The sequence below is a fragment of the Dromiciops gliroides genome, chromosome 6 (assembly GCF_019393635.1).
Source record: "Dromiciops gliroides isolate mDroGli1 chromosome 6, mDroGli1.pri, whole genome shotgun sequence".
Lineage (NCBI taxonomy): Eukaryota > Metazoa > Chordata > Mammalia > Microbiotheria > Microbiotheriidae > Dromiciops > Dromiciops gliroides.
Window position 1 is genome coordinate 244,509,613 of NC_057866.1, and position 16,968 is coordinate 244,526,580.

The 16,968-nt window shown below is 40.7% G+C and overlaps 1 protein-coding gene across 1 annotated transcript in view; it reads left to right on the forward strand.

The window, feature by feature from the left end:
- DAPP1 (dual adaptor of phosphotyrosine and 3-phosphoinositides 1) overlaps positions 1–14,986 on the forward strand; it is a 58,589-nt gene extending 43,603 nt beyond the window's left edge. The window contains exons 4-9 of the mRNA XM_043971562.1: positions 3,086–3,216; positions 5,268–5,315; positions 8,105–8,167; positions 10,383–10,468; positions 12,013–12,100; positions 13,874–14,986. Of these exons, the coding sequence (XP_043827497.1) occupies positions 3,086–3,216; positions 5,268–5,315; positions 8,105–8,167; positions 10,383–10,468; positions 12,013–12,100; positions 13,874–13,960 (503 nt within the window). The 3' untranslated portion in view covers positions 13,961–14,986. The remainder of the gene's footprint in view (positions 1–3,085; positions 3,217–5,267; positions 5,316–8,104; positions 8,168–10,382; positions 10,469–12,012; positions 12,101–13,873) is intronic.
- The last annotated feature ends 1,982 nt before the right edge of the window (positions 14,987–16,968 follow it).

Sequence of the window (16,968 nt, forward strand, 5' to 3'; positions counted from 1 at the left end):
GTGTTGCAGCAGTGATGCAGTCCATGGCCCATGTGTTTATGTCTCAGCTGTCCAACACTCTACTGCATTCCAGGAGACCGGTTCTCATGCCCAATATTTCACCAGACAACTCAGTCACTGGGTTCAGTAATTAGCTAAGATAAGGGTTCATAACCTCAGGTCTGTAGACACCCAAGGAGGCTATAGATAGATTTCAGGGGAACTGGGAACTTATATGGGAACTAACCTCTAACTGAAATTGTGCATCTCCTTTCATTATGAATGATGTAGGTTGGGGTGTATGGTGAATGTTTCACTGGCTTTCTGGAGGGAAAAATTACACATAATTTTTAGGTTTACCCGGCATTATTAACATTTTCTCCATCACTTTCTCAGGTCTAGATGATTTTTAAAATTTAATAAATCATTTTGTCTTTGCTTATTTCCAAGGTGTAAGTGCTCACACTGAAAATTTAACAATTGCCTCTTCTTAGCCAGCACGAACTGACTCCAGAAGATACCTCAATGTAGGCAATGACATTATTCTGAAAAGGGATCCTAGGCATCACTAGACTGCCAAAAGGGTCCATCACACACACACACACACACACACACACACACACACACACACACACACACACACACACACACACACGGTTAAGAAAGTCTGCTCTCAAAAAATACTCCACTGAGCAATTCTGAAACCAAATTTAACTTCAGAGGCAGGAACAAACCACCTTCTACAAGCAGGGCAGAAAATGAAGTCAAACCTGTAGTGATCTTTCCTAAGCTCCTGGTCCCTGATTCCCCTTCTAATCTTTTCACCCCTTCTCCCATCCCCAGTCAACTGTTGCCCCTTATCTGAGGGTTATAGCCAAGCCCTAAAACTGACTTCTTGTGACTATCTCGTATGTTGGAGTTTCCGTTGGTCTGGTACTATAACTCCTCTTTCCAATACATGAGAGACCTCACTGAGTTAATAGTGTTCTTTCAGGCAGGTTTCAACAGTCAGATTACGAAAACCTGTCCTCTGGGGTCACAGAAATGAGAAGTTGTACAATGAGTTGACTCTTTGCCCCGTTTATTGTTTTGGTCTAAATCCATACCCAGCCACGTAAACTAGAGGCAGCAGATCTGCACTACTACGCTGCCCTCTTCCCAGAAGCAGGGAATTCATTCTTGCTTCTATTAATGGGCTAAATTATGAAAGTGTTAGTAGTAAAGTTTCTGAATATACTCTAGGGTTGAGGAGACTCAAAGTTGAGGTCCTAAAGGAATTTGGGACATCTGGGACTGGCCTGGTCCTAGATGATAGAAAGAAAAGGAAGAAAAGGAAGGAAGGAAGGAAGGAAGGAAGGAAGGAAGGAAGGAAGGAAGGAAGGAAGAAAGAAAGAAAGAAAGAAAGAAAGAAAGAAAGAAAGAAAGAAAGAAAGAAAGAAAGAAAGAAAGAAAGAAAGAAAGAAAGAAAGAAAGAAAGAAAGAAAGAAAGAAAGAGGGAGGAAGGGAGGGAGGAAGGAAGGAAGGAAGGAAGGAAGGAAGAGAGAGAGAGAAAGAAAGAAGAAAGAAAGAAAAAAGAAAGAAAGAGAGAGAAAGAGAGAGAGAAAGAGAGAGAAAAGGAAAGAAAAAAGAAAGAAAGAAAGAGAGAGAAAAGGAAAGAAAGAAAGAAAGAAATAAATAAAGAAAGAAAGAAAGAAAGAAAGAAAGAAAGAAAGAAAGAGTGAGGGAGGGAGGAAGGAAGAAAGACAGAGAGAAAGAGAGAAAAGGAAAGAAAAAAGAAAGAAAGAAAGAAAGAAAGAAAGAAAGAAAGAAAGAAAGAAAGAAAGAAGAAAGAAAGAAAGAAGAAAGAAAGAAGAAGAAGGAAGGAAGGAAGGAAGGAAGGAAGGAAGGAAGGAAGGAAGGAAGGAAGGAAGGAAGGAAGGAAGGAAGGAAGGAAGGAAGGAAGGAAGGAAGAGGGAGGGAGGGAGGAAGGAAGGAAGGAAGGAAAGAAGGAAGGAGGGAGGGAGGGAGCAAGGGAGGAAGGAACAAAGGAAGGAAAGTCTGAGGGGAAGATCCTCAAGGTTTCTGACCAAAACAAAAGTAATTCAATTTGAGGCAATCTCAGAGAGAAGGCATCAGCTGTGGGGAATGGGGGACAAGAACCGGGCAATGACTCTTGAATAAGGTAGCATTGATCATAGGAAGGAACAGAAATTCCTTGGCTAAGTATTTAAGACCCCCTCTCAGCCACCCACAATCTAATTCCCCCTACATTTCTAGCAGTGTTCTGTCCTTCACTAACTCTACCCTCCAAACAAACTAGACATTGCAGAACTCGGCACCCCATCTCTTTTCCCACTATTCCCCCAAAACACAGAGTGCAACTTCCCCATTTTTGCATCCCAGAATCCTTGTCTATCTTCAAGGCTCAGAACAAGTGTCACATCAGCTGTGAAGGACCCTAAGCAGCCACATCTCATGAATGGAATTGATGTCACTTAAGGGGCAGATGATGGTAATGGTGGTGGTGGTGATGATGGTGGCATTTATACAGCACTGGAAGATTTACAAAAGGCTTTAAAACTATTATCTCATTTTATCCTTATAACCACCCTGGGAGGCAGGAACTATTATTATCCCCATTTTATAGATGAGGAAAATGAGGCAGAGATTAAGTAACTTTCCCAGGTCACCCAGCCAGCAAGTGTCTGATGAAGGATTTGCCCTTCAGCACCCTAGCTACTGCACCATCTAGCTGCCTAGAAAGATGAAATTTTCATGCTAGTAAAAGTGGAGAAAAATTGGATCTGTGTAATGTTCATACTCATTTCGTGTTCACTTGATCAAAGCAAATGTATTTGTTTAAGGGATGGGAAGGGAGGCAAGGGAAGGGGGCACTGATGTATGATTTAACTGATCAGAAATTAATACATAATGTATTAAGGTTCTTACTATAAAACTGAAATGAAGTTAAGAGTATGGCTATTAATACTTCTGGAATACATGTCGGCATTTTCTTTATCCGGTTTTGGCAAAGTCCTAAAGAAAGCCCGAGCATAGCCCTCCAGTCAGCCCCAGACCCTGTCCTTCTGGTCAAATAACATGAACCTGTGTTCTCCCTCCAATTCAGGCACCTTGATTGTTCTGAAGCATCCTTATCCGTGCCAAGTGGAAGAGCCGTCCATCTACGAATCGGTCAGGGTTCACACAGCAATGCAGACAGGAAGGACAGAGAATGACCTGGTACCCACAGCTCCTTCAGTAAGTAATTATGATGCTGATCAGAAGTCAGTGGGGGTGGATGTGGAGAGAGAGACAGAAAGAGAGGGAGGGACAAAGAGGGAGAGAGAGAGAGGGAGGGAGAGAGGGAGAGAGGGAGAGAGGGAGGTAGGGAGGGAGAGGGAGATGGAGACAGAGAGAGGGAGAAAGGGACAGAGATGGAGACAGAGACAGACAAACAGAGAGAGGGAGGGAAGGTAAGAGACAGAGACACAGACAAAGAGAGAGAGGCAGAGAGGAGAGGGGAGAGAGAGACAGAGGGAAGGAGACAGAGGCAGAGACAGAGAGAGTTCAGCCTAAAAACACACTTTGGGGGGCAGCTAGGTGGTGCAGTGGATAGAGCACCAGCCCTGGAGTCAGGAGTACCTGAGTTCAAATCCGGCCTCAGACACTTAACACTTACTAGCTGTGTGCTAGTCACTTAACCTGGGCAAGTCACTTAACCCCAATTGCCTCACTTTAAAAAAAAAGAAGAAGAAGGAAGTTTAAATCTGGTACTTTAAAAGCTCTACTCTTATGAAGGGCCTCGCTAAAAAAAAACCAAAAAAACCCCAAAAAACACACTTTGGGATAAACTCCTGGATTTCTTGAATCAAGAGGCAGCAACATGCAATGGATAGTTAGAAGACTAGTCTCTGAATCAGGAAGACCTGCCTCTGATACAAATTGGGTGCATGACCCTGGACAGGTCACTTGAGTCCTCAATGCCCCAGGGATGCCTCTAAGATCCTAATTTGCAAAGCAGATGTCAGCCTGCTTTGATATAGAAAGTTTCCCTATTGTCCTGGGAGCACAGGTCCTGACCAGTCAGTCAAACAATTAGCATTTATTAACTCCCTACTATGGGCTGGGCTGTGTGCTAAGTGCTGGGGATACCATAAAACCAGAAGACGGCCCTTGCCCTCTAGGAGTTCACAGTCCAAACAAAGCAGACTTGGTTGGAAAGCATGGATAATATTCCAGTTCAAGGTTACAGTGCTATAGTGGGAGAGACAGAACCCCCAAGAATCCGATCCGACCCCTTGTTTCATTTCCTTTATGCCACGGAAAGTATGGATCAGATTTAGACTGCCTATAGGTGCCCTTTCGGCTTTTTATGAAGGACATTTGTGGTGGTGTTAGGAGTTGTCTCTTCTTCTTCCTCTTCTTCTTCTTCTTCTTCTTCTTCTTCTTCTTCTTCTTCTTCTTCTTCTTCTTCTTCTTCTTCTTCTTCTTCTTCTTCTTCTTCTTCTTCGAGGGGCAATAAGGGTTAAGTGACTTGCCCAGGGTCACACAGCTAGTTAAGTATCAAGTGTCTGAGGCTGGATTTGAACTCAGGTCCTCCTGAATCCAGGTCCAGTGCTCTCTCCACTGCCCCAACTAGCTGCCTTGGTGTTGGTAGAATGACAGATTGTACAACCTGTGGGTGTGCTGTATGTGATAGACATAAAACCATGTGATATTAATGACTCTTATTTTCCTATTTTATTGAAATATGAAATAACTTAACCAAACAAGATATTCATACATATGGAAAGGGAAAAAAAAAGAAAACCCCGAATCATTGTTCTGCCTAACTGAATTCATTGAACTTCTTAACCAATTCAGTATGTAGCCATGAAATTCTTAGTCATTGTGAAGCACGAGCTGGTGTTCACCAGGCTTCCTGGCCTTCAGTCCCTACTCTCTCCCTCACTCCAGAATTCTGATCTTACTGTGAGGAGCACTAGAAAAACTGGTGGCTATAATTGCTAATGCATTTCTGATCTTTGGAAAAATATGGAGTGCTCGAGAGGTGATACAAAACTCAGTCTGAAAATCCCCTGAAGAAAAAGGCAAGATTGAAAATGTGCCCCACAGTCAAGAGACTGTGATCCAAAAGTGAGTCATGGTACCTCCTGACATCCAGATAATTTCTGAGGCCTTGAGAAGAGAGGAGTTTGTTTTTAAACTAAAGGAAAAATCCAATACTCTTCTAGAATAGAAAAAAATGTAAGGGTAGATGTTATACCATATGAGCCCGTGGTTTCACTAACTTCTTGCTTCTTTCTTAGCTGGGCACCAAAGAAGGATACTTGACAAAACAAGGAGGACTAGTGAAGGTAAGAGCCAAAGACATGGGAAGTGAGCAGACGTCATTGAGTCTAACTGGACGCCTCAGTTTGACATTAGTGACAGTTTTAGGATATGTTCAATGGATGATTCTGCTTCAGTTTCCAATGGAAAGAATTCAAAGGAAAGAATTGCTATTCTTTCTCGGATGATAAATTATGCATATGTATTATATATCATATTATACATATATAATATATAATTATAAATACATAATATACATTGATATGTTGTATATAATATATTGTGTAATATATGTTAATATATTATGTGTTTATAATTAGCATAGTATAGTGTGATGTGATATAATATAATGTAATATATGTATTATATGTTGTATTCTACTTAACTATATATATATTATAATTATATTATACCTAATATATAATACAATATTATTCTGGTGTAGTATATAACATGTTATATTATATATACAACGATATAATATCTATAATTAAACATACATATATACGTATATACCTGTCCAAGTCACTTAATGTCTCAGAGCATGTAGTAAACACCATTGCTAGAGGGAATTTCTTAACTGGGAACTCCCTATAGCAGTGGAATGACACATCCAGCCTAAAAAGTAATCAACTGATCATGGAGCCACCTTACCAGTGCATTGTGGTAAATATATATATTTTTTGCGGGGCAATGGGGGTTAAGTGACTTGCCCAGGGTAACATAGCTTGTTAGTGTCAAGTGTCTGAGTAAGTGTCATCACCAAGGCTGGTGCTTTATCCACTGCGCCACCTAGCTGCCCCTGTGGTAACTAATGATTCAAAACTAGGAAGGTGACTTCAGAGTTCCAAAGCAAATACCTACAAAGAGGCTTGTGATTTACAACCAAGGCGTTTCATGTTGTTTGGGTTTTTTTTTTTTGTTTTTTTTTTTGCGGGGCAATGAGGGTTAAGTGACTTGCCCAGTGTCACACAGCTAGTGTCAAGTGTCTGAGGTCAGATTTGAACTCAGGTACTCCTGAATCCAGTGCCTGTGCTTTAACCACTGTGCCATCTAGCTGCCCCCCAAGGCGTTTCATAATAGACTCCTTGAGAAGGAAGGACTGAAAATTTATTTCAGAAAAATTTCTAGAAAGCTCCCTCTGCCTAATTTTAGACATCTTATTATAAAAGTTCAGTTGGTATAAATTCAGTTCCTTTAAAAAGAGGTTCATGGGGAAGCTAGGTGGCGCAGTGGATAAAGCAACAGCCCTGGATTCAGGAGGACCCTGAGTTCAAATGTAGCCTCAAACACTTGACATTTACTAGCTGTGTGACCCTGGGCAAGTCACTTAACCCTCATTGACCCATCCAAAAAAAAAAAAAAAGAGGTTAAAAATTCCAGTAGGCTTATTTGGCCATGACAGCTCATCTAAGAAACAGTGGAAAACAGAATTAACAAAACACTGGACTAGGATATTTGATTGTCTCTATTTTATAGGCTTGGCCTTCTTTTCAGTGTTTCACTTTGACATCCCAAGAAAATGTCTGTGGACAAATAATTAATTCATTATGTCCAATTTTAAAGTGAAGGACATCAATTAATTCCTAGGAATTGTTCTCTGTGAAATTGAAAAGATTTTTCTTCTGTGGGGCTCTCCAGCCAAGAACATCTCACAGAATAAAGGGATAGTACAAAGTAGAAAGCAGAACCAGGCCCAGATTATGCCTCACACCTCACAATTCACTCTTCTATCTGTGATCATCTTAGAAAAGAGGTGGGCAGGAATAATGTCTCTAATTTTTATGCAATATTTCAATACCACTTCCTACTTAATACAACATAAAATGCCTCCATCACTTAAGCTACTTTAGGAATCAAGGTAACCTGATATAATTTAAACTACTTTAAACTTATTTTATAAATTTATTTTTTTAGTTCAAGTTTTTATATTCAACATTTTTTTTTTTTGGTGAGGCAATTGGGGTTAAGTAACTTGCCCAGGGCCACACAGCTAGTAAGTGTCAAGTGACTGAGGCTGGATTTGAATTCAGGTCCTCCTGACTCCAGGGCTGGTGCTCTATCCACTGCGCCACCTAGCTGGCCCACAACAAATTATTTTTAAAATGTAATTTCAATGTTTATTTAACACAATCACCTTTCTGCATTTGATCTGGGCATGCATGCTGTCTGCAAATTTGCGTGTAGATTTTTTCTTTTTGCAAGTTGGTCATTACAGATTTACTAGATGGTTATCAATTGCATGCTTTAATGCTGGGAGAATCAGTGATTCATCTGTACAGGTTTTCTATCCATGAGCAACAGATCATGGTCTTAGGAGATTCTAGCATGGCTTACTAGGGCAGAAAAATATTCATTATGTATTGTCTACTCTTCCCACTGATAATGTGTGTATTGTGGGCTATATAACCAAGGTTTATGAAAGGAAATATTTTATTGCTTTTTTTAACTATGCTATTTCATTAAATACCTTTGATTTACATTAATTGTGTCCTTCTAAAAGTAAGTACATTAGTCGGGGCTCATGAACTATAGTTTTAGGTGCCTTGAACTGGGAGTGAACTTGTCTGTGGAAATCCAGTTTGCACATGGGACAGGACCTTCGGTGCTATGCAATATTTCCTGTTTGAAGACACTCTCAATTGCTTTTCTCTGTAATAATTCTACTTACAAGAATAGTCTTTAGTCCTGTGCTAGATCTTTCTTTTTTGTAAACAAAGAAAATACTTTAGTTGAAATAATATTTTTTTATTCAAAACCTGCATATTTTTTTTCTTTGTCCTCCCTCCCCACCCCACCCCCCAACTTTTCCTAGACTTGGAAAACCAGGTGGTTCACTTTGCACAGGAATGAACTGAAATACTTCAAAGACCAAATGGTAAGTGGCAGATTGCAATGTAGTATCATTTGTTTTCTTTTTCTTTCTTTTTCTTTTTTGTAGTATCATTTGTTTTCTTTTTCTTTTTCTTTTTCTTTTTTGTAGTATCATTTGAAAAAAAACAGACCCCATAGGAAAATAGGATCTCTGAAACTCCTTAAATCTCTTAAATTCTTTTTATTCTACTTGAAATGCCCAGAGCATAATTGGTGGTCTGATTCTACTGAGCAGGCTGGTCAACAAAAAAAAAAACCAGTTATGTTTTCAGTCTATTATCCAGGGACTATACATAATGAAGCATCATGGGAATTATAAACAAAGGATATCTTCGTCTAAGCTGACATCAACTCCAACTTCCTCACTTATCTGAACCGTAGTGGGCACTTAATAAATGTTTGTTCTCTTCTCCTCCCCCCAATCCCATTATTGTTCAATTGTTTCAGTCATGCCTGACTCTAATTTACTCCATTTGGGGTTTTCTTGGCAAAGATACTGGAGGGGTTTGAACCATTTCCTTTTCCAGCTCATTTTACACACGAGGGAACTGAAGCAAACAGGGTTAAGGGCCTTGTCCGAGGTCACACAACTAAAGTATGAGTCCAGATTTGAACTCATGAGTGGGTCTCTATCCAAGGTGCCACGTAGGCCTCTAGGCTAAGTGACTTGCTCAAAGTTGAATAGGAAATGGAAGAGCCAGGACTGAAAATCTGACATCAAACCCAAGTGAACAAAAAGCATTTATGAAGTTCTTTCCTAAGAGTGTCCAAAGACCTGGGTGCGCTCTCCAGTCCTGCCAATAACCAGCTCTGTGTATTTTCTTGGGCAAGAAGCTTCACATCTCTGGGCCTCCATCTTTTCATTTGTAAAATGAAGGAATTGGGCCAGACAGCCTCTAAGATCCTTTCCAGTCCTTATGAGTTCCCATTTTTTTGGTCTATAACTTGAGGATAACAACAGCTCCTATATCTACTTCATAGGATTGTTGGGAAGAGAAAATGAAAACCAACATAGATGGAAACTGTAAGGTACTAACTTGTAAAATAAAAAAAAAAATTAAAAAAGATTTATCAGGGGCAGCTAGATGGTACAGTGGATAAAGCACTGGCCCTGGATTCAGGAGGACCTGAGTTCAAATTTTACCTCAGACACTTGACACTTACTAGCTGTGTGACCCTGGGCAAGTCACTTAACCCTCATTGCCCAGCCCCACCCCCCAAAAAAGAGTTATCATATATCTAGCTCATACACCTATAGCTACTTTGTTTCTCCCTTCTTCCCTTTGGGGTACAATCCTAGGACATTACAACTGGAAGAGATCCCAGAGTCCATCCTGCTCACTTTGCTGATGAGATATTTCCTACAGCAAACCTTTTCTAATATCCCCGTCTTGCTGTCTCCCTCCTCAAATGATCGTGTATATGATTATCTGATTACATGTTGTATCCCCACCACCTCCATACATTCAGAAGTTCCTTGAAAACAGGAACTGTTTTCCTTCCTTTGGAGTGGATCAGTTTGGGTTCAGCTAGATGAGGAAATGGAAGTCCAAATAGATTCACAGACTTGGATTGAGATGGGTTGGATGGGGAAATTGAGACCCAAAGACATTCAGACACTCCTGCTTACACAGTTAGCTGGTAGAACCCTAGAACCCAGGTCTTCTGATTCCCACTCTCCTTCCATTAGACACATGGTGCCTGAGTCAGAAGCTGGGGGGAAACATGGCTGTCTCTAATACATAAAAATCCTTCAGAGGCAGCAAGGTGGCGCAGTGGATAAAAGCACCAGCCCGGGATTCAGGAGGACCTGAGTTCAAATGCGGCCTCAGACACTTGACACTTACTAGCCGTGTGACCCGGGGCAAGTCACTTAACCCTCATTGCCCCACCAAAAAAAAAAGAAAGAAAGAAAGAAAGAAGTAATTGACTAACTTCTGTTAAGTACCAACAAAAAAATCTCATCTAAAAATCCTTCCATATGAAATTGAAGTGGGAAATCCAAATCCATCTCTCTTTGATACTCAGGATCTTGGGCATTTAATAACCTTTAGCATATGATTCCTCCAAATAAAATATGCTTTCTAATTTCAGTGCTCCTTAGTGGAAGTAAAAGCTACCATAGTCATCTTGGGAAGGACTCACTGGGGAATATGAGCAATGGACAGGCTCCAAGAGTCTTCACATTCAAAAGCAATTACTCTTATCTTATTTTCCAGACACCAGAGCCTATTCGGACACTAGATCTAACAGAATGCTCTGCTGTGCAGTTTGATTACACACAGGAAAAAGTCAACTGTTTCTGGTAAGTTGTGATATAAAGAGAAAATTCTTGCGCATCCCTTTTTTCTGCAAAAGAATAAAAGACCATAGACTATGCACAGGTAGTAGTCTTTTTTTTTTTTCAGGGCAATAGGGGTTAAGTGACTTGCCCAGGGTCACACAGCTAGTAAGTGTTAAGTGTCTGAGGCTGGATTTGAACTCAGGTCCTCCTGAATCCAGGGCCGATGCTTTATCCACTGCACCACCTAGCTGCCTGGTAGTAGTCTTAATGTACTGAAAGGTTTGTGACCTTGGACTCAGCAGCCACATGAGGAGTCCCCAAGCAGTCATGTTTAGAAGATAAGGACACACTATGAAAATCTCAATTTAACTACACACCCAACATTTCCCCTCCTAACACACTGAATGATCCTTATTAGCATCCCATTGCCTCTAAGACACACAACCTCCTCCAGTGGGCATTGAAAGCCCTGCTTTTCCACATTCCACATTATTCCACACTCATTCAACCATACAGTGAAATCGACCTTCTTGCTCTTTTCAATACACAACAATCCCATCTCCATGTCTTCCAACACTATCTAAGTGCCTGTGATATATGACTTCCTCGCCTCCACCCTTTGGAATCCTCAGCTATCTTCAAAGCTTAGTTCCGCAATGAAGTCTTTTCTGACCCTCTGCAGATATCATCCCCACCTTGCCAATTACTCTGTGGTAACTCTCTTTATGTTTTACATTTATTTAAATGTAGATGTTACCCCTGCCCCAGAGGAACATAAACTGCCTTTCACTCCCAAGTGTCTTGTAATAAATGTTTGTTGATTGCTTCCTCCCTTGTTTGCAACAGTTACTGAGACAGTAGCAAGGGAGGAGATAAAAGCCAGAGTCAGGGTTGCAAATCAAGTTACTTTGACTTTGTATCCAAGGAGATAGACAAGTGAACTGCCTGGTCTTTAAATAGATTGAGTGAGCTTGTTGATTTTTCTCACCGGGCTGAAATGAATGTTGAGAGATTTGCTGCCTTCATATATGAAGGATAAGACTTTATCATGGCAGATGAACACAAATAGAGTCTACAGGCTTCTGTGGGGAAACATCGACCTTGATAGTCCTGGCAAGCAAGAAACAATGTCCTTCCCTATATTTTGGTTTACTCTTCTAATCAAATAACAATTCAGACTAGAAATCCTCTGGTAGATGAGACCAATGAAGAGGACATTATTACCTTATGCCCATCCCATGGAAGAACTTGCAAGAGCATTGATGGAAAGGTTTGTGGAAGCAGTCTAGACCTTGTCTTTCTCATCTTTGAATTCTTATTAGATGAGAACATGACCTGTCATCATTACAGGAATTTTGTCAGCCCTGCCTCTCTCCTAGTACATACACCTCAAGGAATTACTTCCTGGACCCGTCCTTTTGAAAGTTTAACTGAACTTTTTACTAAGTTCTTTTCCTCTGAGAAAAAAAAAGCGGGGGGCGGGGGGGAGGGGTTGGAGGTGGAGACAGGGGAGAGATGCTCTGATATATATAAATCTAAATTGTTCTTTTTTTCCTTCCCTACAGCTTAGTATTTCCATACAGGACTTTTTATTTATGTGCAAAAACAGGAGTAGAAGCAGATGAGTGGATTAAGATACTGCGATGGAAAATGGTAATTTATCAAGGCACATTAAGCTCTTTTCAAATGCTCTATGTCTTTCAAACCCCATCTGCATTTTTAAAAGCTAACTTAGGGGGCAGCTAGGTGGCACAATGAATAAAGCACTGGCCCTGGATTTAGGAGGACCTGAGTTCAAATCTGGCCTCAGACACTTGACACTTTACTGTGTGACCCTGGGCAAGTCACTTAACCCTCATTGCCGGGCAAAAACAAAAAAACACAAAACAAACCAACAAAACTAACTTAGAAAGAAATCAATCACCCCTAGGCTGGACTGTGGGGAAAGGGATAGAGACTGGGCATGTGATTTAATTCATTTCAGGGAATTTGGGAGATTAGGATATTCCTTCCTCCAATGTCAGTAGGTCTGTGAAACAACTTTTCAATTTATTCACTTTTCTAAGGGAAAGCTGTATTAATGCCAATCTGCTGTCTCTTGAAATGAGAACAGCCTGACATATTAGAGGTAGTCAATCCCAGTCTGCAGGTAGAGAATGGTGGGGATTGGGGAGTCCAACAACGAGAGTTTGGCACATTTCTCCCTTATAAGGACACACATTTCTAATGATAAAGATAATTGTAGGGGCAGCTGAAAAATGACCAGTTGCCCATAACTAGCAACCAAATGTGTAGGGTGAGGAAAGAAAAAAAAAAAACCCTTACTTCGCATAATGTACTTGGCAGATATTTCCCAGAAGGAAGACAAAGTGATTTATAATAGAAAATTTTGCAAGTCTGTGCACTGTTTTTACATTTTGTTTTGTTTGAAAGTTGTTAGTCAAGTCCTAGCTCCAGCTCACGCGCCCACACACAAGCATGCACACACCCCTCTGTGTGTATATATATGTATGCATGTATGTATGTATGTTTGCAGGTGCTGTATATACATGTGTATATGTATATCTACTAGAATTTAGTTCAAATATACACATCATCATCAAGAATTCAATAGTAAGAGGGGCAGCTGGGTAGCACAGTGATTAAAGCACCAGCCCTGGATTCAGGAGGACCTGAGTTCAAATGGGACCTCAGACACTCGACACTTACTAGCTGTGTGACCCTGGGCAAGTCACTTAACCCTCACTGCCCCGCAAAATAAATGAATGAATGTGTGTGTGTGTGTGTGTGTGTGTGTGTGTGTGTTTCTGTAATTCAGTAGTAAGGACATTACCCCTAAGAGCCTGAAACCATTACTGAATCCTGTTTACTAGAGATAGGAATTCTCTTTTTTCTTCAATGTATGACCTAAATGCCTATGGCATTCATGCGTGTTTCTCCAATACATTTGAGATTTAGTGATCAAATAGGTACCTTGTCATTGGGAATGCTTTTCCCTAAGATGAATCCCAGGTCATGTTTGGGAGACAGGGAGACATCCCATTTCCCTGAAGTGTAGATTACATAGGAGTAGCAGGAGATATGTTTAGAAAGGTATGTGAGCTTGGTCTGTGTGTGTGTGTGTGTTTGTGCACATGTATGTGTGTGCGTGCCTGTGTGTAGGGTGGGAGGGGGAAGGAATGCTGCTTACTGGGACAGCTTCAAAACATTGTCCTGGATAGGCAATAGATAGATAGGATTGGTGTGTGTGCATAGATATAAATCTATTAATTGCCCAAGTGTCTCCAGTATTTATCATCTATTATTTCACAACTGGAAAACCTCCAAACTATGTTATGTATGTCCATATTATAGCTGGAGCTAGGGGAGGAAAACCAAATGTTAACAGTTTGCACATGCTGCCTTCTTTCTGGTTTTGTTTTTCAGTCACAAATAAGGAAGCAGCTGGGACAGGACGGTGGCACCACGAGGTCTCAATCCTTCTTTTATAAACAGCCCCTTTCTGGAAAGTGAAGCCCGTTCTTCCCCAGAGGCAGACTGTTGTTCTACCATGTTGCGAATGCTGGTGGACTTACAAAGGAAAGCTAATTCCAAGGACAAAGAGAATGGATGCGCGGTTGGGTTTTTTGAGAAAATGGCCCATTGGCTGAGGTACGGAAACGGCTGCCCTGTCCAGATACTGCTATCTCCTGGGGCTGGCTCACCCGGTCATCGTTTTGGTGGAAATGTGCACTTGATAATATAAATAGTTCACTTTTATACAGCGCTTAAAGTTTTGCAAAGCGCTTAACACATTCTCTTGTTTCATCCTTGCAACACCCTGTGAAGTAGGTGCTACTAAATCTCCCCGTTTTTCAGACGAGAAAACTAAGACTGAGAAAGATTCATACAGTTAATTGTCCAAGGCAGAATTTGAACCCAGGACTTCTGGACTATACCCTATATGCTACATAATGTTGCCTTAAAACCTTGGATACCAATGGTGATTTTATTGTTACCACAAAAACTTCTCAAGAGTCAAATGTTCTTCTCTTTCTCGTTGTAATTCCCAAACTTGGAAGAATTACAGTCAACGTGTTCTGCAGGCAGCTCATCTACTCTATTATCTGGGAATGTGACACTCTGGGGAACATAGCTCTTTTCCTTTCAATGTTGTTGTTGTTGTTCAGTTGTGTCCAACTCTTCGTGCCCCCATTTGGGGTTTTCTTGGCAAAGGTACTGGAGTGGTTTGCCATTTCCTTTCAGTACAATAAACATTTATCAAGTACCTCCTGTGTTCTCAGAACTGTCATGGGAATTAAAACTATTAGGTAAAAAAAAATAGTATGATGATGAAAAAAAATTTTTTTTAAAAAATTAAAACCTGAAAGATATCATAAGTTCATGTAGCTTTGAGGTCTACAGGCATTGGTCTTTGGTAAGTATGGTAAAACAAAATAAAGCAAAAGCAGCAGTTTTTATGCTTTTCTATGGGTTGTTGTATACATAATGGTAAAGTATAAGGTGTCAGAAATCAACAAATTAAATAGCATGTTGCTGGGACTTGACTATATCAACAAGAGTCCCATCACAAGGATTAAATAAATGTATGGCAGACACTCCTTGACTCAGGCCAAGAGAAATCTAAAGGAATTTTTATTTTTTTAAGCGTTCCCTCCCTCAGTGTGGCATGATGGAAATTGCACTGGTTTGGAAGTCAGAGGACCCGGGTTTTGCTACTTGTTGTCTACATGACCTTGGGCAAGTCACTTACCTTTCTGGGTCTAAGTTTCTTCCTTTGTAGAGTGAGAAGGTTGGCCAGATGAGGTCCTTTGGCACTCATAGTTTGGTTATTAACCCAAAGACAATGTGATTACAACCTTGTAGTAAAGGAACTTATCTCCAATGCAGCTACCTACAAGAAGTTCAAACTAGGGGGCAGCTAGGTGGCGCAGTGGATAGAGAACTGGCCCTGGATTCAGGAGGACCTGAGTTCAAATCTGGCCTCAGACACTTGACACTTACTAGCTGTGTGACCCTGGGCAAGTCACTTAACCCTCATTGCCCCCCCCACACACAAAAAAAAGCTCAAACTAGACTTGCTGTACTACTTACAATAAAAACAGGCATACAGAATGCTTTAGAGCTAAGAAAAAGCAGGCTGAACTGGGTGAGAAGGGAACAGAGAGGAAACACTGGGTTTACAGTCCTAGAAGTTGCAGCTGCATTGTCTTTCTCAAAGGCCCCTTCCAGATCCACACTCATTCTCTGTGACTCTAAAAGCACCATCGACACAAAGCTTGCAGGTCATGCATCTAGCCCTCTGTAATCACTGTGACACTTTCCCATTTCTAGATAGCAATCCCAAGGTGAATTCTGGAATGAAGAGATTTCGGTCCAGTGGAGTCTGGCTCAGCCTGTACCCTTGGAATGGTGCTTTGGGTGAGGCCAGATTACATTTCAAGGCTGTTGTTACCTCTTACTGTTAACTCCCTCAGAGAGGGACTCAGGTGGACCTGGATCTTAGAGAATGTTGGGTTCTGCACATTAAAGCAAAGCTCCAATGTGGTTCTTTTGGGTCATAGCAGGGGCTATGAGATAAAGCAGATATCAAGCTCTACTCAATTGGGTGAGACTTGAAGCATAAGAAATTGAGCAAGCATGGATGTATACTCACAGAGAAGTTAGTGCTTTTTTTTTTTTAACATCTAGTTGATCAGCTGGAAAAGGGATGCTTTTTATGTGGACCATAATGTTTTAGAATTAATGGTTTGTTATTTTTATAGGATGTTATGTATTTATTTATATGCTTTAGCTCTGCTTATTAAAACGGCATTATTTTCCAACGTGTGTCGTTTGGCTTTGTTTTTAATACTTAGTGATTAAAAATACAACTGATCGTTTATATCCTAGGCATCTTTAAGGGTACAAAATCACTTTTCTAACAACAGCTTTGTGAGATGGGGGAATCCAAATTTGATTCTCATGTCTCAGAGAGTGACTCACTTAAGTTCACATCGCTAGGATTGGAACAAGCTAGGATTTTAACCCATGTCTCCTAACTCCAAATCCAGAGCACTCCTTACAACAATCAAGGAAAACAGAACCAGGATGAGAGTACAAACAAATAACTGGGGGGGGGGGGGCCAGGGGGGAGCTAGGTGGCGCAGTGGATAAAGCACCAGCCCTGGATTCAGGAGGACCTGAGTTCAGATCCGACCTCAGACACTTGACACTCACTAGCTGTGTGACCTTGGGCAAGTCACTTAACCCTCATATCCCTACCAAAAAAACCATGAAAAAGAAAAAACAAATAAAATAACGGGGGGGTTTCTGCTTTTGTTTTCATGGTATTTCTTATGCCACATTTTAATTAAGATACTTTAAATTTTTTAGAAAAAACTACAAATTGACATGGAGAGCAATTCCCAGATATTGATATGCATAAACACTCAAACCATGCCATATAATAACAATAACTGGTGTTTATTTAGCACTTGATAGTTTGCAAAGCACTTGACATACATTATCTGATTTGATTG